Source organism: Panthera leo, chromosome A2, assembly GCF_018350215.1.
Source record: "Panthera leo isolate Ple1 chromosome A2, P.leo_Ple1_pat1.1, whole genome shotgun sequence".
Lineage (NCBI taxonomy): Eukaryota > Metazoa > Chordata > Mammalia > Carnivora > Felidae > Panthera > Panthera leo.
The window spans coordinates 100,117,475-100,140,834 of record NC_056680.1 but is presented as its reverse complement, the minus strand read 5'-3'; the positions used below and the strand labels follow the sequence as shown (position 1 = coordinate 100,140,834).

General features: G+C 36.8%; 1 protein-coding gene across 4 annotated transcripts in view; it reads right to left on the bottom strand.

Moving 5' to 3' along the window:
- The window catches only part of MIOS (meiosis regulator for oocyte development), a 47,496-nt gene that overhangs the window by 12,015 nt on the left and 12,121 nt on the right, over positions 1 to 23,360 (bottom strand). For all 4 annotated transcript variants that reach the window (XM_042918503.1, XM_042918521.1, XM_042918531.1 and 1 more), the window contains 4 exons: positions 8,962 to 9,216; positions 6,664 to 6,833; positions 3,658 to 3,723; positions 2,665 to 2,823 (listed from right to left, as the gene is read on the bottom strand). In XM_042918503.1, coding sequence (XP_042774437.1) covers positions 2,665 to 2,823; positions 3,658 to 3,723; positions 6,664 to 6,833; positions 8,962 to 9,216 — 650 coding nt within the window. The remainder of the gene's footprint in view (positions 1 to 2,664; positions 2,824 to 3,657; positions 3,724 to 6,663; positions 6,834 to 8,961; positions 9,217 to 23,360) is intronic.

Sequence of the window (23,360 nt, the reverse complement as noted above, 5' to 3'; positions counted from 1 at the left end):
CAACAAAATGTGCAATGTAAACAGTTCAGAGATTATGACTGGAAGGGCTTGAGAAATACCCCGGGCTTTCCAAAAATCCATAGTAAGAAAATCTAAGACCAAAGTGAGCAGCTAGTAACTGAACTTCCAAAAGCATTAACTAACATTCTTCAGGAAAAGGTAAAAGAACCCAGATCTCTATAATGTACTATACACACCATCCAGTATTCAAATGAAAAACCACCAGACATAAACAGGTAAGTATAGTTCAAAGTCAAGGAAAAAGGCAGTCAACAAAAACCAAATCTAAAATACCCCACATTAAGAGAGTTAGCAGGAAAAATAATAAATGCAACCATTAAATATATGTTCAAAGACTTAAAGGAAAAGTAGAGTTTTTGTTTTTTGTGTGTTTTGGTTTTTTTTTAAATGTTTATTTATTTTGAGAGAGAGGGAGAGAGCACACGCGTGTGCGTGAGTGGGGGAAGGGCAGAGAGAGAGAGGGAGATAGAGAATCCCAACCAGGCTCCTCGCTCAACACAGAGCCCAATCCAGGGCTCAATCTCAGGATGGCGAGATCATAACCTGAGTCAAAATCAAGAGCCAGGCACTTAACTGATTGAGCCACCCAGATGCCCCAGGAAAAATGTTTTAATCAGCGTACAGATAGAGATCTGAGTGAAAAATGTAAACTATATAAAAATTAAGACTCTAGAACTAAACAGTACAAGAGCTGAAAATCTTCTCCTCAGGTGACATTAAGAGTCAATGAACAAATCACAGCATTTAAACAATTTGAAGAACTTCACAATCTAATGAGAAACACTGACTTGCAGATCAGTGAACCACAAGCAGGACAAAAAGAACTACAACTAAACATCAAGGGTAAACTGCTGAAAACCAAAAGCAGCCCAAGGAAAAATGAAACATTACACAGGGGAGACATTAATAATAATGGTTGACTTTTCTTCATAAACAATGGAGGCCAGAAAACTATGAAACGACACCTTTAAAGTGCTGAACCAAAGCAAGAGTGAAATAGACATTTTCAGTTAAAATTAAGCTGAGAGGATCTGTCATCCATGAAACTGTACTACAAGAAATGCTAGAGAGAAAGACCAAAGAGAAATAATACAACGTGAAAATTGTGTCTATTGGAGGAAGTAAACAGTCCCAGGAATGATAAATAAATAAATAAATGTAAAAGTCCATGTTTTCATTTTTCACATAATTTACGTAAAAGACAAGTGACTGTTCAAAACAAATACAGTAACACTGTTAAGTTGAAGTTTATAAGGTATATAGAAGTAAAATAATAAGACGAAGGAGATGTGTAAATGGAATTACACTGTTGTAACATCTGAAAAGTGTGAAGTATGAAGATAAAAAGTGGAAACGTCAGGTGTGAGGTAAAAGAGAAAAAGTAGGAAACATGATGTGTTAGGTGTGAAATGTGAAGTATGAGGGGGTAAAAATGTTAACTGATGAGGTAGGGATGCATTTTTGTTAGACCAAGAACAACCACTTGAAAAAAATAAATAAATAAAAAAGATAATGACAGGTTAATAGTTAAAAACCCAGTGGGTGAAGTGAAACAATGAAATGTTCAATTAGATCAAAAGAAGGGAGGAAAGGGACAGAAGAACAAAAAGAAGAAGGAAAAATAAGATAGAGAACAAACAGCATGATGGTACACTTAACCTTGATCATATAAATACAAATGGGGGAAACATCAGAATGAATTTTCTAAAAGCAAGATCCACTGTCTTTTATTATACACTGTCTGCATATTAACTATATTTTATAAATCTTGTTAAGAAGCTATCAACTCATTTGTACTTGGTAGTCATACTTCTCCAGTGTAATTTAACAGATGTAATCTCATTTCAGTCAGACAAAATTATGCATTATGTTACAGAAAGACACCTTTTCTTCCATGGACAGTGGCCTGATATGTTGGTAAGTATATTATAGTGTGGTTTGTGGGCCAGTATCTATATTTGTTCCTGAGAGGGTAGGGGTGGGGAAGGGAGCATTCTACTACGTTTGCCCAGTACACAGCATGCTATCATATTGTATGAAGGGATGGGGACAGGAAAAAGGACACCATGAAAGGGTAAGAAGAGTTGGAGAGCTATAGGAAATCTCAGGGAAATGCTCTAAATTTTCATGGTATGTCTATCAAAAGTAAAGCAGAAGGAAACCTTTGCCAGAAATCTGTTTTTAACAGCTAACAGTAAACTACTAACAGTAAAAACTGAAAGTAAAGTGATGAACTTGTTACTCCAAATCATGCCCGTTGATAACAAAGAGCAAAAATGACGAGTTAAGAGAGTTGTGATATAACTTGCCTTCAGGACTTCAAGGGAGACTACAGTTCAGGGAAAGACCATCTCTTTCACATAAGGTATAATTCTGTCAACTGGAGAAACTGGAGAGAGGTTTCTCTGCTCCATTTGAACTTTATATAAATTCAACACTGAAACTTCCCAAAATGAAAGGAATAACTGGATAACCCAAAGCAGGAGGGTGAGGGACACTAAGAAGTCCTCTATAGATCAAGAGATTGGGTTAAAGTGAAATGCCTCCTAAAGATCCTAAGCAAGCAAAAGGCATAACCATTCGATGAGGGAGGAAGGTGGTTAAGCACTATTTTTCTTTAAGCTGCCACCACACTGCACTAACCTGTAACATGCAGTAACTTGCTGTTTGGACATCTCCAGTTCTATCGACATAACTCTCCATTAAGTCCACTCCATCTTTAGTAAGGCCTGTAAGCAGTATTCCTTCCAAATTTCCAGCCTCTTTCATTTCGTTGGTCAACTTTTCAATATACCTATTTAACTGGAAAATTCAAAGTGATTTTTCTGAATTAATGTTTCACTATATACTTTGTACGTTCAAAACTTTTACTTTTAAAATAGTGCTATATTTATGGAAAACATTTTAAAACCAAAGCCCTTGCAAAAATCTAGATATGATCTCTAAGAAGTCTGCATCTATCATAAACTACAATGCAGAATCCAAGATCGTTTAAAACACTTTTTCAAAACAGCAAGACATTTATTGTTTTAATAATTATTCTACAAAAGAACTACAGAGTTTACTATTTTAAACTTAAAGAGAACTGTCCTCATTATTCTGCCAAGTTCTTGCTGTAACAGAATTGGAGTTGAAAGGGAACTTTAAGATTATCAAAAATAACATTTCTTGGTAAGGTGTTCCCTGGCCTCATCCCACCCCAACCTGCAGCCAAGATTCCTCCGTTTTCCCTCAGCACTTTCTCATTATTGTAGCACTTAGCACATTATGTTACTCATTGTTTCTGTGCATTTCTCTCTCACTATACACATAGCATATGCATTTAATACTTGTTTATTGTATTAGGAAATGAAGGAATTCTCTTATGACATCCCTAAGGGGTGAGTTTAACATCTTTATCTATAGGCCAAAAGCAGAAATAAACTAAAATATTAAGTCAGCATTCTTACACAAGCAATTTTGGTTATGATACACAGGTTTACAATATCTTGACCTAACAAAGAATTATTAGTTTACTTTTTTAGAATAATTCATATATAAATGTCACATATACATATCTGTACAAAAAGATTAATTTCCTAATGCAGTAAGAGTAAATATTAATAACTTCAAACATAGAATTGTATCAGTTTTTACCTGACTATCGCTAAGGAATTTACAAGCAAATGCCACTCTGTCACGTACAGCAACTTTGTTTTCATACTGAAAAGGAAAGAGCAAGGAGTTACTTGTAGGTGCTATGAGTTTTATATTTTTGCAGACTATTTTACATATCTAATATGCAATTTAATTTTCAAATGTATTAGTAAGTTATTGAGTATATACTGGCAGAGCCACTGACTGCCTAAGATGCCTTTTTTTTTTTTAAGTTTATATATTTATTTTGAAAGACAGCGGGGTTGAACAGAGAGAGAGGAGAGAGAGAATCTCAAGCAAGTTCTGCACTATCAGCGCAAAGCCCGACACGGGGTTCGAACCCACGAACCATAAGATGATAACCTGAGCTGAGGTCAAGAGTCAGACACTTATCTGAATGAGCCACCCAGGTGCCCCTAAGATGTCTTTCTTCATGTAGCCCTAGGAAACTCCATGCTAAGGTTATTATTCTTGCAAAGTAAAAATTTATGTCTAAAATACTGACCAATTCAGGTTAAAAATATTCCAGTTCAGTTTTACATAATTCCAACATAAAATGCAAGCAATAAAATATGGTTTATCAAATTTAAGATGCCATGTAATCCTTCCATTATAGAAATACATCTGGGGGAAACTGAGGAAATCTTTTCTGGGATGCTAAGTTAATCAACAAGTCTAGGAAATCTGTGAATTACCAGTGAATATACAAATACAGAATTTAAAAAGACTATCAATACATGTTTCTAAATACAAAGTAGAAAGTTTTAAACATACCCTTACAAATAAATAGATACACTTTTTTGGCCATAGTAAAATACTGCTATATTGGTGTTTGTGGCAAAAATTTCAGGGGTACTGTGATACTTAAATTTTTGTATACTTGTCAATATTGTAAAATACTACTTTGAATTTCTATAAATGTAGGAAGGTAATTAACTTTGTGCTAAATATAAAAGTTTAAAAGTGACTTCCATTGAAATCATCCTATGAGATATAGTTTTCCTGCTTTAAACATAAGACCATTTCAACTGATACCTATCCTAACGTGCACTTCCAAGTATAAAATACGGTGCTGCATTTAAGATGGAACATGTCTCATGCAAACTAGATTTAACTCTTTAGATTCAGCACATGTGTATAATTTTGATTGGAAAAGAATTATAAATATTATCTGTCCCATTTTACAGCTCAGAAAATGAAAACCCCAAAAGTAAACTGACTAGCTGAAGTAACTGTGCTGGAGCAAGGACTTTAGGTTCGATTTCCCAATTCAGCACTTTTCATTAGATTACCGCAACTTAACAATTTTTAACAAAGGACACATTAATTATAATTATTAATACATAAAGAATAATTAGGCACACTCTCAAAACAGTTTGGAAATATGAAGTTTCTACTTAAGGCAAGATATATCTTACTTAATAACCCAAATTTAGATATAAGAAAATAAGGGTATTTGTAATAGATCACTTAATTTAAAATACAGAAATTGAGTATTTAAACAATACTTCTCTATCAATTTAAAATATGAACAATCTGGGGCACCTGGATGGCTCCGTCAGTTAAGCATCTAACTTTGGCTCAGGTCACGATGTCACAGTTGGTGAGTTTGAGTCCTACATCGGGCTCTGTGCTGACAGCTCAGAGCTGGGAGCCTGCTTCAGATTCTGTGTCTCCCTCTCTCTCTGCCCCTCCCCGACTCATGCTCTGTCTCTATCACTCTCAAAAATAAACATAAAATTGAACAATCCACTTCTTCTTCTTGTCTTTACCATACTTTACTACTTCCTGAAAGTATTATTTCTCCAAAATACATTTTAAAGTCTTCTGTTTAACAAAAAAGAGTAATTACAGTAAAAACAAATAAAAAAAAACACTCTTGGATATTAATTTGAAGTGGTTAGAAAAGTTCAATAGTTCTTTTATTAGAAGTTAATGGACAAAATCCATAAACTAAGGAATTGCTAAAGTGGACATTAACAACATTTATTAAATTTTTCATTAAGATACCTCAACAAAATACATGTTTTTTTAAATTCTTAGGGCCTGACCCTTAAATCAATCATCCAAGCAATGTGTCTTTTATATGAAGTGCTATAATAGCAAACACAGAAATAAGTTCCATGTTAGAAAGCTCTTCTCAGTGGTAGAAAAGTATCCAACAATGCAAAAAAAAGTTATAGTACTAATGTGAAGCTTAAAACACTATAACTGAAACTGATAAGTACATCTCATTTCACTCTTCTGTCCCCACTTTGTGTAAAGAACTTATTTGGTGATATGGTTAGATAGACATGTGGGTAAAGCAGGAGAAAAAAGTGATAGAGAAGACCAAATAATGGAAAAATGAAACAGTTCAGTATAAGTAATGTGATCATAGATCTTCCAAACTGTCTGTATGTCTGAGAACGCAAATACTAACTCAGATAAGTTACATGGTTATTCTAATCATAATTGATCATGTGTTTGTTTACTTAACTAAAAACAAAAACACAAACTTTTAAAAATTTGCATTTTTGGGTGCCTGGGCGGCTCAGTCCATTAAGCATCCAACTCTTGACTTCAGCTCAGGTCATAATCTCATGGTTCATGGGTTTGAGCCCGTGCCGGGCTCCGTGCTGACAGTGCAGAGCCTGCTTGAGATTTTCTCCCTCTCTCCCTCTCAAAATAAATAAACTTTAAAAAATGCACTTCAATATGAAATTTATGTTTATATAGTTGTATAATTCTAGAGCTGTTCTTAAGCTAAAGAATAAAATCCTATTCCCTCTATATCTGCAAATTATATTGTTAAAACTATTTAAAAAATCAAGTTTGTTATCAGGTACTTAACTGTAGAATGACATTCAAGAGCCGCCCAAAGATATTTAAGATACCTTATTTTAACTAATACAAAATACATCAAAATATAACAATATTTCATGCAACAGACATTTGAACATTTTAACAAGGCTAGATAAAAACTTTTATTTTAAAAGGAACCTTGTCAAACAGAAATTAGCTTACCAATACTCCATCATAAGATCCTGTTTCACTTGTCAGAAATGCAAACATGACACACAGATATGGGTTATTTAACTGTAGTCGTAGAGTGCTGCACATTTCTCTCCAAAGGGAGTTTTTCTCATCTGTGTAACCCGATAAAGCCATTGCTACCACATTGAGATTCAGATCGCCTGCATGTTAAAAACAGTCAGCTAATCAAAGTAATCAAAAGCTTAATATCTCCTCTTCCAGTTCTTAAACCATAAACCAATAGACTGGAAGGCAACATTTACCTACAGAAAAATAAACCCACTAGAATAGGGGTTTTGGTCCAGATTGGAAAATTTGGCAAGGACCACAAGCAAAAATTTCTATTCTTATAAAACTGTTGCCAATATTGCTAACCCTGTGCAGGACAAACACATCATTAAATTTTCAAGTTCTCATTCCAGGCAGGTTCCTATACCGTGTTATTGTGTAGGGTCTAAATAAAGAGAGGTGAAGCCATACTACCAGAATCATTGCCAGCCTTATCATGTTCATTTATATACAGATATTTCAGAACACTGATAATAAACATTACTGTACCTCAGGACTACAATTTTCAAAATAATTTTGTTTTCCTATTCCTAAATACAGAATGCACATACTTAAGTATATGTTCTGAAAGCCATTATTTTAGCATTCTTATTATAGTATTATACTTTTAATTTTTCTAGGGCAAAATTAACTATCAAAATTAACAAAGTAACATTGTATTTAGACACATTTGCAACAAAGCATTTGTTACCAATAGTCTTCTAAATGGCAGTTTTTAGCAGTTCATACAGCCATGGATAAGCTGCTAAACTGGCAGTTAGCCCTATGACTGCTTGGCCATCTAAGTTCAGCTTCAGAAAAGAAAACTAAATTCACCTTTAACTTTTGAATATTTTCTATATTTATTATAGCAATTTTCTTATTCTGTTCCTTGAGACTGATCATTTTCTTTCTTTTCCAAATAAAACAGCATTTCCCACTTTATGTTCTTAAATAGCCTTGCTCTTCATTCCTATGAACACTTTCCCCAAGTTACTTTGTACTTGCTTCCTCTGCCTTCTCTATTAAATTAGATTTAAAGTCTTTTGAGATTAAAACAACCACCCTCACAACCAAAGAATATCTTTGTGAATCCTGCTTAAAACAATTTATTTCCAAGTGGAAAGGAATAATTGACTCAGAAAATCTTTTCTTTAGTCCTTAACCAAGTTATTAAAATCACAGGAAATATACTTTCCCTATTGATAGTATGGGTGTTTAAATCTAACACCAAATTTTCCAGGTACACATGATAGGGAGGCATCAAGCTCTCAGGTTATACGAAAATTATAATTACAAATGGCTTAAAATATCGATTCTTTTTTTCATCTCCACATTATCTTCTATTGCTCTCCCAAATGGGGAAGACTTACACTGGAGCAAAAGTGAAGGAAAAGAGGCCAATCTGGGCAAAACATTAGTTTTTTAAACTTTTTTTACTGCAAGCAAATACATTACAATTATTTGCATGTTTTTCTCTGTGGTACAATAGAAATGTAATGTTTTCAAAATGGACCATCAAATAAGAATTACACATTCTGAATATTCAGAAATAATTTGCTAGGTGTATTAAAAATCAAAAGCTATACATATCTTAGTTACTTTCAACTGAAATATTCTTGATAAGGAAAAAACTGCATGTCTAGACTGAAATTTATTTGCCCACGTATTCTCTTGCAAAATGTCAGAGTAAAAACTTTACGTTTCACAGTTTCTTCCTTTTAAAAAATATTACATGAAAACTACGTTTAAATCACCAGACTCCAGTAGAAGCATTTTTGCAGATCAAAGTATGATTTTTATAAGAATCTGTATTAGTCTAACTAAAGTGTCACTTAGTTTCCTAAAAGTCAACCAATAACCATCCGAAAGATGATGTATAAAATACAAATGTTTGCCATAAGAATGCCTGCAAACTGAAGTAGCCCAATCTCCAATACATTTTTAAAAATGTATGTGAACCATCTTTAAAAGAAAAAAAAAGAAAACATTAAAAGGGACACATTTGAGCATTTACTGTAACATCATTAAAATGGTACTTAAGACACATTTTCTTTTTTAGACATAAACCAAAGCATAAACAAAAGAGATGGGATATCTACTTTCATAGATACAGTTCTGTGCTCATTACTCTTTCAAAAAAAATTATCTAAAAATACTGATTAAATATCTTAAAGTTATCAGCATCTTTACTTTAAAGGATTCTATGAACTGCAGTCATCTTAGAATATAACCTAATACCTTTTTCTGAAGATGCTCCTTCATTCAGGATTTGGATTGCTCGTCGAATATCCAAGTTGAACAATGCCACAGCAGCAGCTCTCTCCCATTCCCCTTCTTGTACAAGGGAGTTCAAAAATGGCCCCACATCTACATCCGTTCCTTTCTTTATCCACCCGCAAAGCTGTAAAGCTAAAATTCTCTCTTCATTTAAATTCTGAGTATCAGTTTGCTTATCCAAACCGCTCCAATTATGTCTGCTACTTTCCACCATTCCTAAAAAAGATAAGTATTTTTATATTAGTTGCTTTATTACTATATTTTGAAATATATTTAGGAAGTAAGTCTGGGGATGCCTGGGTGGCTCAGGCAGTTAAGCATCCGACTTCAGTTCAGGTCCTAATCTCATGGCTTGTGAGTTTGCATCCCACATCAGGCTCTGTGCTGACAGCTCAGAGCCTGGAGCCTGCTTTGAATTCTGTGTCTCCCTCTCTCTCTGCCCCTCCCCTGCTCACACTCTGTCTCTCTCTCTCAAAAACAAACATTAAAAAAAAAAAAAGTAAGTCCATTTTACACAGAAATATTTCAATATTACACTCTGGATATTTGACTTTTTTAAGTGTATTTTTTAAACTTATTTTGAGAGAAAGAGAGAGAGAGCACGAACACAGAAAGGAGCAGAAAGAGAGGGAGAGAGAGAATCCCAAGCAGGCTCCAGTGCTGTCAGTGCAGAACCTGACAGGGCTCAAACTCATGAACCATGAGATCATGACCTGAGCCGAAATCAAGAGTGGAACCCTTAACAAATGAGCCACCCAGGTGCCCCTGGATATTTGACTTCTTAACCACAAATTCATGACAGCATAAATGTAAAATATGCCACAAACAAAACATACATTACATGTTGTTAACTACAACAGTTCCTTGAGATACCAAAAGAGCTACTGGAAGAACAATTAATGCTTGATGGGCTGAGCTGCTGCTTCAGAGAAGCTTCCCTGACCACCTAATCTAAGAGTGCCACATGCTATTTTCTAACGTAACACTGTTTCTTCAATTTCCCTTAGACCTAATGTAAGCTCCCATATTTTATTAGTTTTCAGTCTTGTCTCTTCTCCTACTAGAATATATGCTTCAAAAGGGCAGGTGTCTTGTTTCTACTTGAAAGATTATCTCCAGTGCTTAGAATCCAATAGACTGACTCTCCCTCTCCGACTTTCTCTCTTTGTATGTATGTGTGTGTGTGTGTGTGTATATACCTGGGTGGCTCAGTTGTTAGGTGTCTGACTTCGGCTCAGGTCATATTTTCATCGTTCGTGAGTTCGAGCCCCACATTGGACTCTCTGCTGACTGCTCAGAGCCTGGAGCCTGTTTCAGATTCTGTGTCTCCCTCTCTCTCTGTCCCTTCCCCACTCATGCTCTGACACTCTCTCTCTCTCTCTCTCTCAAAAATAAACATTAAAAAAATTATATACATATATATGAAAAAATGAGATCGTAAATACCAAAGTACTCTGAAAGTTTGAAGTAAATACTAAAGCTAAAACAGAATGGGAATTATTTGAAGGTTTCTTCCCCTTCACTAAATCAAAAGATTTTATATATTCTCATTCTCTTTTCAGAAGGAATCTAATTCTTCGAGCATTACATTGTAATCAAGGCAGATGATCCTAATGGCACTAAATAAAGGTGAAACAAATAGAAATAAAACCTGACTCCTATTGCATATCAAATCCTTAAATGTTCTAGAAAGTTGTACCATCAAAATTGTCATTATAGAATTATCTGTTATTTTAACAAAAAGGATTTTCAGAATAAACTCAGTTATGAGTTAGGCAGCAAGAATGTTTAACATTATAAACATCTTTTATTATAACTTTTATACTTACATATAATACATAATTATACCTTTGTAAATAACTAGATCAATAGGTTTTAAGAAATAATTCCATTTGTCTGTGGTAGGCAGAATTGTAAATTGGGCTCCATGATTCTTGCCCCCTAGTATATAATCCCCTCCCCTTGTGTACAGGTGAAATCTGTGACTTGCTTCTAAATTACACAATATAGTACAAGTGAAAGCATTTTGCAGATGTAATAAAAGGTCATTACTTAGTTGACTCTGAGTCAATGAAAGGGAAATTATCATGTGTGGGCCTGACTTAACCACGTTAATACCTTCAAAAGAGTCCAGAGAAAATGAGAGAGGTTCTCCAGCTATACTAGAAGTAAAAGTTGCTTCGTTGTGAGAAGGCTGTGTGGCAAGGAAGCGTGGGTAGCCTCTAGGAGCTGAGGACAGCCCCTGGCGACAGCCAGCAAGGACAATTCTGCCCTACAAGTTCAAGGAAACAATTCTGTCAATAACCATATGAGCTTGGAACAATACTCCAACCTCCAGAAACAACCAAAGCCTGGCTAACATCTTCATTTTAGCCTTGTGAAACCAAGAGCAGAGGACCCAGTGAAGCCATGCCAAGACTTTAGACCATGGAAATGATGATATTTGCATAATATAAAAATGAATATACTGTCCAAAGTTGACTTTATACTCTTCTGAGAAAAGAATTAAAGAAATGAACACAAGCAAAATTGGGAAAATATTAAACACTGCATCAATTGCCATTTGCAAATCAAATACATATATAAATAATGCAAAGCACTATTTCTTAAAGTCCATTTAATCTAAATACATGGGTAGAGTAAAATTAGTATATAGTGAATGTCTAAATACATGAGTAAAGAGTAAAATTAGTATAACAGCAAAAGTCTAAACTCTCCAAACCTAATTCACACTTTTAAATAACTTCATTATATGATGTTAGGCCATGGCAAAAGCTCATAATATTATTCATGGTAGGACATATTTTAAGCTATATATCATTGCTTTATAAAAAAGTTTCAAGATGAGTTATTTGTAAATCTGGAAATTAAAAAAACAGTTAAATATCTACACTTGAAATTATTTATTTTTAACCTTACTGCTGAAAACTGTTGCTGTTAAGTCAAGGGGTCAGGAGGAAACTTCTGAAAAGTTTTCTTCCCTTAAGAGAACCACCTGCCCATTGAAAAGAGGAAGCATGCTGCTCTATTTGCAACCATGAAGAAAGTTAGTCATGACAAAATCACTTTTAGCTTATGAAAGTGAACTTTTAAGAACTGTTATAAAATTCTGAATAATAAGGTTAAAACACGTTAAAAATTAAATACAACAGGGACACCTGGGTGGGTCAGTCACTTAGGCATCCGACTCTTGAGTTTGGCTTGGGACATGAGCTCTCAGTTCATGAATTTGAGCTACACGTCAGACTCTGCACTGATGGTGCGGAGCCTGCTTGGGGATTCTCTCTCTCCCTCCCTCTGCCTCTGCTCTTCCCATGCTCTCTCTCAAAATAAACAAATAAAAACTTAAAAAAAGCTAAACACAACATTTTTCTGAATAACAAATTTACATTTAGATAAAATGCAGCTATTAAATTTTAAGAATAAGCTGTAGATGTACCATTTGGTATTTATTTTTGTATCTCTCCTATAAATTTTGGATTGAATGCTGAGGATATTAAATGGTAAAAATGACTATTTCAGGGGCACCTGGGTGGCTCAGTCGGTTATGCATCCAACTCTTGACTTCGGCTCAGGTCATGATCTCACGGTTCTGGAGTTCAAGCCCTGCATCAGGCTCTGCATAGACAGTGCAGAACCTACTTGGGATTTTGTCTACCTCTCTCTTTGCCCCTCCCTTGCTTGCTATCTCTCTCTCAAAATAAATAAAAATAAACTTTTTCTAAAAAAATAAATAAATAAAAACTATTTTAGGGGCACATGGGTAACCAACCACATGAGTTGGTTAAGTATCTGACTTTGCCTCAGGTCATGATCTCACCATTCCCAAGCTTGAGCCCAGTCAGGCTTTGTGCTGACAGCTCAGAGCCAGGTGCCTATTTCAGGTTCTGTGTCTTCATCACTCTCTCTGCCCCTCCCCAACTCACACTCTCTCTTCTCCCTCTCAAAAATAAACAAACATAAAAAAAGACTATTTAAAAATTGTTTAATGTTTATTTATTTTTGACAAAGAGAAAGACAGACAGACAGACAGACACAGTGTGAGCAGGGAAAGGGCAGAGAGACAGAGAGGGAGACTCAGAATTTGAGGCAGGCAGGCTCTAGGCTCTGAGCTGTCAGCACAGAGCCTGATGTGGGCTTGAACTCACAAACTGTGAGATCATGCCTTGAGCCGAAGTCAGACGCTTAATGAACTGAGCCACCCAGGCACCCCCCCCCCCAAAAAAGGATTATTTTAAACAGGTGAACAAAAAGCAGCAATTTATTTTTCAAACAAATTCTCACAGTTTAATAATATTTGAGTTTCTTAGAGTTTTTATTTTACAGAAATTGTGCCATGGAATAAATAAAGATGAATACGTACAACTCCAAAGAGTTCAGTACTACAAAGTGGAAATATGTCCTGTAAGTCAAGTGCATGGATACCGCGTCATGTATTTTGCCTGATCTTTTGGCCTTCTTATGGCTTGATAACTATGTACCTGGTAATTAGGGTTATCAAATAAGCAGCGTGATATTATTGTGCATTTTTAAGTATATAGTCATTCTTTTTAACACATATAAATTTTAAAATTTATGATTTTAATTTATCTCTGAAAAAGAATTAAAATGTATTTACACATCTTTCAATACTAAAAGAACAAAACTGTATCCCTTAAATTTAAGACTAACCTATATATATAAATAGAATCGATGTTTTATTGACAGGCGCAAGAGAAACAAGTTCACTTAAACATTAAAAAACATTTTTAGTTTGTGAGGGAGGAATTAAGATGGTGGAGTAAGTAGTAAGGGGACCCCAGGCTTGGGGATCTCGTCCCTTAAACACAGATCAACATCAAATCATATGAACACCCAGGAAATCGATCTGGGGATTAAGAGAACAATCTGCATAATCTGATAGAACGTGGCAGGTACTTGGTGCAGGGAGGCAAACTGGGGGACAGGAAAGCCATGGTGCTGCACAGGGGTGGGAGCCTTTTTCGCAAAGAGGAGAAAGAGAAGGGGAGAGAAAGAAGTGTGTTGGGTTCGCACAAGAAAAGCACTCCCCCAAAACCACTGATGGGGGAATCTTGAGGAACTGAGTATCCCAACTTTTTGCAAACAGTGGAGCTGAAATTCTGGGTTTTTGACAGTCTGTGCCATTTGCTGCAGTAGATCCAAGAGGGTGGTGGTGCTCCTAGGGAGATGGAGGGGAGGCCCCAGAATAGACAGTGTGATGTGGGGATCCCCTGGGTCGCACTAGGAGAGAGTGTTCCTTTCCTGGAGTGCATTCGGACAAGGATATATTGCTTCTCCAAGGACAAAAGCTGAGGCTGGCGCCTTTGAATGTTCAATAGGAGACAGAGGTGTGCACTGTGGTGGGTAAAGTGGTCACAGCTTTTCACTGTGCATCATCATAAACTCCAGGCACCTGTACGGCCCTGCAATTGCTTTACTGGGACAGAAGGCTCAGCACAGCGAGCCTCTCCTTCAGAGGGCAGCAGGTCCACATTGTGGTGAGCCCTTTAAGATTCAGAGTTTTGAATCTCGGTCCTGCACCAAAGATGAAAACACTGAAGGGACACCTGGGTTGCTCAGTTGGTTAAGTGTTTGACTCTTGATTTTGGCCCAGGTCATAATCTTGTGGTTTGTGGGTTTGAGCCCTGCACTGGGCTCCAGCCTGCCAGTGCAGAGCTGGCTTGGGATTCTCTCTCTCCCCTCTCTCTCTCTCGGCCCCTCCTCACTTACATTCTCTCTCTCTCTCTCTTCTCCCTCTCTCTTCTCTCTCAAAAGAAATAAATAAACTTAAAAAATATATAAAAATAAATGGGAAATATTAAAACAAACAAACAATAACACTGGAAAGCTATGGTGCCCAGCATGTCTATGGCCCTGGGAACAGAAGGGTTGAGGGCATGGATCTGACAGAAGCCTGGGACACAGGGGGAGAAATTGTTCGCTTGTCTGTGAGGACTACCAGAACAAAGGTGGGCGCCAGCTCTCCTACCCAGGAATAGAGGAGAGAGCAGGGTGGCGCCATCTTCCCCCACCAACAGGGTCTGACTTCAGCAAATAACACAGCTCCCCCAGTCAAGGCAGAAGCTGTTTACACCAAACCCTGCCCCCCTACACCCTGCAGGGACATCTTTACGAGGGCAGGTCTGATTGTGAGCCAGTGCAGTGGGCCTCTTCCCCAAGGACCAACACAGCTTCCCCCTCCCCCACCCCCAAGTGCACAAGTCCACTGATCATAGAGTGCTCCAAAGCATCAGCTTCAATTCTGGTGGAAACAGGACCAGACTTTTTTTTTTTTTTACATCAGGCTTAGTTTTTTGTTCATTTGTTTGCTTTTGGTTTTTTGTTTCCTTTTCTTGTTTTTTGGATCAGGCTTCTCTTTCTTTTTCTTCTTTTTTGTTTTCTATTCCTTTGAAATCAGCCTTATAGTTTTTTGTTTGTTTTATTTCTTTTCTCTTTTTTTTGATCAGGCCTTTTTTTTTTTTTTTTTCTTCAGTAGGCTTATTTTAATAGATCAAAGCACACCCAATTAAAGGTCAAATACTCCCCACTACAAGCAAGGAAGAACTCTGCCAAGGACTGACCAGCAGGAAAAAGCAGCTATATCACAACAGCACAGTGCATACAGCATATACCTGAAACACTTCCTGAAATGCCAGGCCCTGGACAGTGTATGACCCCTTCTTGATATACCCATTACTCTCAGGACCAGGAAATATAACAAGCTTTCATAACATGCAAAAGACAGGAACCTAGACAAAATGACAAGACAGAAGAATTGTCCCCCAAACAAAAATCAAGAAGAAACCACAGCCAGGATTTGCTCAAAACAGATATAAGTAATTTATCTGAACAAGAATTTAGAACAAGAGTCATAAGAATACTAGCTGGGCTTGAAAAAAGCATAGAAGACACCAGAGAAACACTTGCTACAAAAATCAAAGACCTAAAAACTACTCAGGCTGAAATAAAAAATGCTATAACTGAGATGCAAAACTGACTGGATGTAATCATGAGGATGGAAGAAATAGAGGACCAAATAGGTGATATAGAAGATAAAACTATGGAAAATAATGAAGCTGAAAAGGAGGAAAGAAAACTATTAGATCATGAATACAGACCTAGGGAATGCAACAATTCTATAAAGTGCATAGGAGTCCCAGAAGAAGAGTAGGAAAAAAGACAGAAGGTTTATTTGAATAAATATAGCTGAGAAATTCCCTAATCTGGGGAAGGAAAACAGGCATTCAAGTCCAAGAGGCATGCTGAATTCCCGTCAAAAACACACACACACACACACACACACACACACACACACACACACACACAAAACAAAAAAACAGGTCAACACCAAGACATATCATAGTGAAATTTGCAAAATACAAAGATAAAGAGAGAATTCTGAAAGCAACTAGGGACAAAAGGTCCTTAACCTACAAGGGTAGACACATAAGAGTACCAGGAGACCTGTCCACAGAAACTTGGCAGGCCAGAACAGAGTGGCATATGTTCAACATGCTAGTCAGGAAAAAAATGCAGCCAAGAATTTTTTTTTTTTTAACTTCACATTTTCCAGAAATGTTTATTTATTTTGAGAGAGAGAGAGAGAGAGAGAGAGAGAGATGGAGAGAGACAATCCCAAGCAGGCTCCATGCTGTCAGCACTGAGCCTAACATGGGGCTCAATCTCACGACCATGAGATCAGGATCTCAACCAATCAAGAATCAGATTCTTAACCAAATGAGCCACTCAGCCGCCCCATCAACTGAGAATATACAGCAAGGGTGTCAGTCAGAAAGGAGAAATAGAGTTTCCAAAACAAGCAACAACTAAAGGAGTTTGTGAACACTAAACCAGCTATGTAAGAACTGTTAAAGGGGACCCTTTGAGCGGGAAAGAGAGACCAAAAACAACAAAGATAAAGGAACAATATACAGGAACAGTGACTTTACAGGTAATACAAATGGCACTAAATTCATATCTATCAATAATTACTTCTGAATGTAAATGGACTAAATGCTCCAATCAAAAGACATAGGGTACCAAAATGTGTATGTATGTATGTATACACACACACACACACACATACATATAAAAGACCCATTTATATGCTGCTTACAAGAGATTCATTTTAGACCCAAAGACACCTCCAGATTGAAAGTGAGGGGGTGAAGAACCATCTATAATGCTAATGGACATCAAAAGTAAGCTGGAGTAGCCATACATATATCAGACAAACTATATTTTAAACCAAAGACTATATAATAAAAGATGAAAAAGAGAACTATATCATAATAACGGGGCCTATCCAACAAGAAGATCTAAAAATTTTAAATATTTATGTCCCCAAACTGGAAGCAGCCAAATATACAAATCATTTAATAACGAACATAAAGAAACTCACTGATAATAATACAATAATAGTAGGGGACTTTTATACTCCTCTTACCAAAATGAGAGATTATCTAAGCAGAAAATCAACAAGGAAACAATGGCTTAGAATGACACACTAGACCAGATGGGCTTAACAGATACGTTCAGAGCATTTCACCCTAAAGCAGCAAAATGCACATGGAACGTTCTCCAGAATTGATCACATACTGGGTCATAAATCAGGCCTCAACCAGTACAAAAAGACTGAGATCATACCGTGCATATTTTCAGACTACAACACTATGAAACTTAAAGTCAACCACAAGAAGAAATTTGAAAAGACCACAAATATATGAAGGTTAAAGAACATCCTACTAGAGAATGAATGGATTAAGCAGGAAATTAAAGAAGAAATTAAAAAATACATGGAAGCCAATGAAAATAAAAACACAATAGTCCAAAACCTTTGGGAGGCAGCAAAGGTGACATAAGAGGGAATACAATACAGGCCTTCCTCAAGAAGGAGGTCTCAAATACAAACCTAACCTTACACCTAAAGAAGTTGGAAAAAGAACAGCAAATAAAGCCCAGAACCAGCAGAAGGGAAATAATAAAGATTAGAGCAAAAACACATGATACAGAAACAACAACAACAACAAAAACAAAATAGATCAATGAAACTAGGAGCTGGATCTTTGGAAGAATTAACAAAACTGATAACCCTCTACCCAGACTTATCAAAAAGAGAGCACCTGGGTGGCTCAGTTGGTTGAGTGTCTGACTTCGGCCCAGGTCATGATCTTGTGGTTCACAAGTTCGAGCCTTGCATCGGGCTCTGTGCTGACAGCTCAGAGCCTGGAGCGTGCTTCAGATTCTGTGTCTCCTTCTCCCTCTGCCCCTCCCCAGCTCACACTCTGTCTCTGTCTCTCTCTCAAAAATAAATAAAAACATTAAAAAAATATTTTAATTAAAAAAAGGACCCAAATAAATATAATCACAAATGAAAGAAGAGGTATCACAAACAACACTGCAAAAATACAAACAATTATAAGAGAATATTATGAAAAATTATATGCCAACAAAGTGGGCAATATGGAAGAAATGGATAAATTCCTAGAAACATATAAACTACCAAAATTGAAACAGAAAGAAATAGAAAATTTGAACAAACCCATAACCAGTAAAGAAATTGAATCCAGGGTCCAGGGCTAGATGGCTTTCCAGGGGAATTCTACCAAACATTTAAAGAAGAGTTAATACCTATTCTTTTGAACCTATTCAGAAAAAACAAAAAGGAATAAACTTCCAAACTGATTCTATGAAGCCAACATTACCTCGATTCAAAAACCAGACAAAGACCCCACTAAAAACGAGAATTACAGACCAATACCCATGATGAACATGGATGCAAAAATTTCCAACAAGATACTAGCAAATAAAAGCCAATAGTACATTAAAAGAATTATTTTCTATGATCAAGTGGGATTTATTCCTGTGCTGCAGGGCTGGTTCCATAACCACAAACCAATCAACATGATATACCACATTAATAAAAAAAAGGATAAGAACTATATGATTCCCTCAATAGATGCAGAAAAAGCACATCCTTTTTTGTTAAAAACCCTCAAGAAAGTAAGGATAGAAGGAACATACCTCAACATCATAAAGGACATAAACGAAAGACCCATAACTAATAAATCCTCAATGGAGGAAAACTGAGAGCTTTTCCCCTCAGGTCAGGAACACAACAGGGATGTCTGCTCTCACCACTGGTACTGAAAGTCCTAGCTTCAGCAATCAGGCAACAAGAAATAAAAGGCATCCAAATTGGCAAGGAAGAAGTCAAACTTCCACTCTTCACAGGCAACCTGATACTCTATGTGGAAAACTCAAAAGACTTCACCAAAAAATTCCTAGAACTGATCTATGAATTCAGCAAAGTCGCAGGATATAAAATCAACATACAGAAATCAGTTGCCTTTCTATACACCAATAATAAAGCAGCAGAAAGAGAAATCAAGGAATCAATCCCATTTATAATTGCACTAAAACCCACAAGATACCTGGAAACAAACCTAATCAAAGAGGTAAAAAATGTGTACTCCAAAAACTATAGAACAATATTTTTAAAAATTGAAGATGATACAAAGAAATAGAAAAACATGCTCATGGGTTAGAAGAACAGATATTTGCAAATGACATATCGGATAAATGGTTAGTATCCAAAATCTATAAAGAACTTAACACCCAAAAAACAAATAATCCAGTGAAGAAATAGGCAGAAGACATGAACAGACATTTTTCCAAAGACATCCAGATGGCCAACAGACACATGAAAAGATGCTCAATATCACTCATCATCAGGGAAATACAAATCAAAACCACACTGACAACCACCTCATACCTGTCAGAGTGGCTAAAATTAACAACTCAGGAAACAACAGATGTTGGTGAGGATGTGGAGAAACGGGAACCCTCTTGCACTGGTGGTGGGAATGAGAACTAGTGCAGTCGCTCTGGAAAACAGTGTGGAGGTTCCTCAAAAATTAAAAACAGAACTACCCTACAACTCAGCAATAGCAATACTAGGAATTTATCCAAAGGATACAGGAGTGCACACTGACAGGGGCACAAGTACCCCAATGTTTATAGCAGTGCTTTCAACAACAGTCAAATTACAGAAAGGGCCTAAATGTCCATCAACTGATGAATGGATAAAGAAGATGTGGTTTATATATACAGTGGAATATTACTTGGCAATGAGAAAGAATGAAATCATGCCGCTTTCAGCAATGGGGATAGAGCTGGAAGGTGTTATGTTGAGTGAAATAAGTCAGAGAAAGACAGTTATCATATGTTTTCACTCATATGTGGATCTTGAGAAACTTAACAGAAGACCATGGGGGAAGGGAAGGGGAAAAAAATAGTCACAAACAGATAGGAAGGGAGGCAAACCATAAGAGACTCTTAAACACAGAGAACAATCTGAGAGTTGATGAGGGAGTAGGAGAGTGGGGGAGTAGGGGAGTGGGGGAGAGGGGAAAATAGGTGATGGGCATTGAGGAGGACACTTGTTGGGATGAGCACTGGGTGTTGTATGAACCATGGGAATCTACCCCAAAAACCAAGAGCACACTTTACACACTGTATATTAGACAATTTGACAATAAATTAAACATACAATACATACATATTGTTAATATGTTTATACTACCCAAAGCAATCTATACATTCAATGCAATCCCTATCAAAACAATGCCAGCATTCTTCACAGAGCTAGAACAAACAATTCTAAAATTTGTATGGAACCAGAAAAGACCCCAAATAGCCAAAGTAATGTAGAAAAAGAAAAGCAAAGTGAGACGCCTCACAATTCCAGACTTCAAGCTATATTACAAAGCTGTAATCATCAAGACAGTATGGTACTGGCACAAAAACAGACACAAAGATCAATGGGAGAAAATAGAGCACCCAGAAATGGACCCACAACTATATAGTCAATTCATCTTCAACAAAGTAGAAAGAATACCCAATCGAGAAAAGACAGTCTCTTCAACAAATGGTGTTGGGAAAACTAGACAGCAACATGCAAAAGAATGAACCTGGACCACTTTCTTACACCATATACAAAAATAAACTCAAAATGTATGAAAGACCTAAATGTGAGACAGGAAACCATCAAAATCCTAGAGAAGAACACAGGCAACAACTCTTTGACCTCAGCCGTAGCACTTCTGACTAGACACATCTTTGGAGGCAAGGTTAACAAAAGCAAACATGACTTATGTGAATTTCATCAAGAAAAAAATCTGCACAGTGAAGGAAACATTCAACAAAACTGAAAGGCAGCCTATGGAATGGGAGAAGATATATGGAACTAACATATCTGATTAAGGGTTAGTATCCAAAATCTATAAAGAACTTATCAAACTCAACATCCAAAAAATAAATAATACAGTTAAGAAACAGGCAGAAGACAGGGCACCAGGGTGGCTCAGTTGGGTAAGCATCTGACTTCGGCTCAGGTCATGATCTCACAGTTCATGGGTTCAAGCCCCGCATCAGGCTCCGTGCTAATAGCTCAGAGCCTGGAACCTGGTTCAGATTCTATGTCTCCGTCTCTCTCTGCCTTTCTCCCACTCATGCTCTGTCTCTCTCTCTCTCAAAAATAAACATTAAAAAAAAATTTAAGAAAAAAACCAGAAATGGGCAGAAGACACGAAGAGATGTTTCTCTAAAGACGACATACAAATGGCTAACAGACACATGAAAAGATGCTCACCATCACTCACCATCAGAGAAATACAAATCAAAACCACAATGAGATACCACCTCACACCTGTCAGAATGGCTAAAATAAAAACCCAGGAAACAAGAGATGTTGGCAAGGATTCACCTTACACTGTTGGTGGGAATGCAAACTGGTGCGGCCACTCTAAAAAACAGTGTGAAGGTTCCTCAGAAAGTTAAAGATAGAGCTACCCTACAACTCAGCAATTGCACTAGTAGGTATTTATCCAAAGGATACAAAAATACTGATCTGAAGAGGCACAAGCACCCCAATGTTTATAGCAGTACCATCAACAGCAAGCCAAATTACAGAAAGAGCCCAAAGTCCTTCGACTGATGAATGGGTAAAGAAGACGTGGAAAACACACACACACACATGCACACGCACACACACACACACACACATACTGTATGATTCCACTCATATATGGAATTTAAGAAACAAAACAGATCAACATGGGGAAGAGAAGGGAGAATAAAATAAGATAAACATAGAGAGGGAGAGGGCACCTGGACAGCTCAGTCAGTTGAGCATCTGACTGTTAATTTTGGCTCAGGTCATGGTCTCCGGGTCATGAGATCCAACCTTGCATTGAGATCCATGCTGTCTGTGGAGCCTGCTTGAGATATTCTTTCTCTCTCTCTCTCTCTCTCCTTTTGCCCTTACACTGCTCACACGTGTGCTCTCTTGCTCTCAAAAAAATGCAAACAAAAAAACAAGAGGGAAGCAAACCGTAAGAGACTCTTAACTATAGAAAACAATTAGGGGTTGCTAGAGGGGAGATGAGTGGGAGGGGATGGGCTAAATGGGTGATAGGCATTAAGGAGGTCACTTGGTGCTGTATGTAAGTGATGAATCACTAAACTGTACTCCTGAAACCAATATTATTACACTATATGTTAACTTGAATTTAAATAAAATCTTGGAAGAAAAAAAAACACTTTTAAAAAATTGGTTTCAAATACTACACCAAGCAATCAGACACCATGCTATTTGCAGATAGTAATTTGTTGCATTTATACATCTGTATAACAAAGCAGTATCAAGTGTTTATAAGAACATTTTGTTAAAAACATTAAGTCCTAGCTATTCTGTCTGTTAAAATAATTCTGAATAGACAAGTTCTATAGATCAGAATTTACCCTTTAAGTATGAAAAATATTTTCATCATATTGGATAGAAGGCTGACCAGTATTTATTACACAATTTTCTGCCATCTTAAAAGGAAGAAATTATAATTAACATTATGAACACTGCTCCACAAGACTGTACAAGACATTCCCTTAGAGCATGCCTTCTCATCCTGGTTGACTTCAACACTCAGTCTGTCCAATAAATCAGTCTGTCTCTTTGCTTCCTTATATCCAGTGGTTCACGCCTCCAAGATTTTACCCACTCCTTTAGTGAACACATCCAAACTGATCCTCCTTCAAAAGAGCCACTTTCTTGGGCGCCTGGGTGGCTCAGTCAGTTAAGTGTCTGACTTCAGCTCAGGTCATGATCTCATAGTTTGTGAGTTCGAGCTCCACATCAGGCTCTATGCTGACAGCTCAGAGCCCGGAACCTGCTTCAGATTCTGTGTCTCCCTCTCTCTCTGCCCCACCCCCGACTCACGTTTTTTTTTCTCTCTCTCTCTCTCTCTCTCTCTCTCTCTCTCTCTCTCTCTCATAAACATTAAAAGGAAAGTTACAAAAAAAAA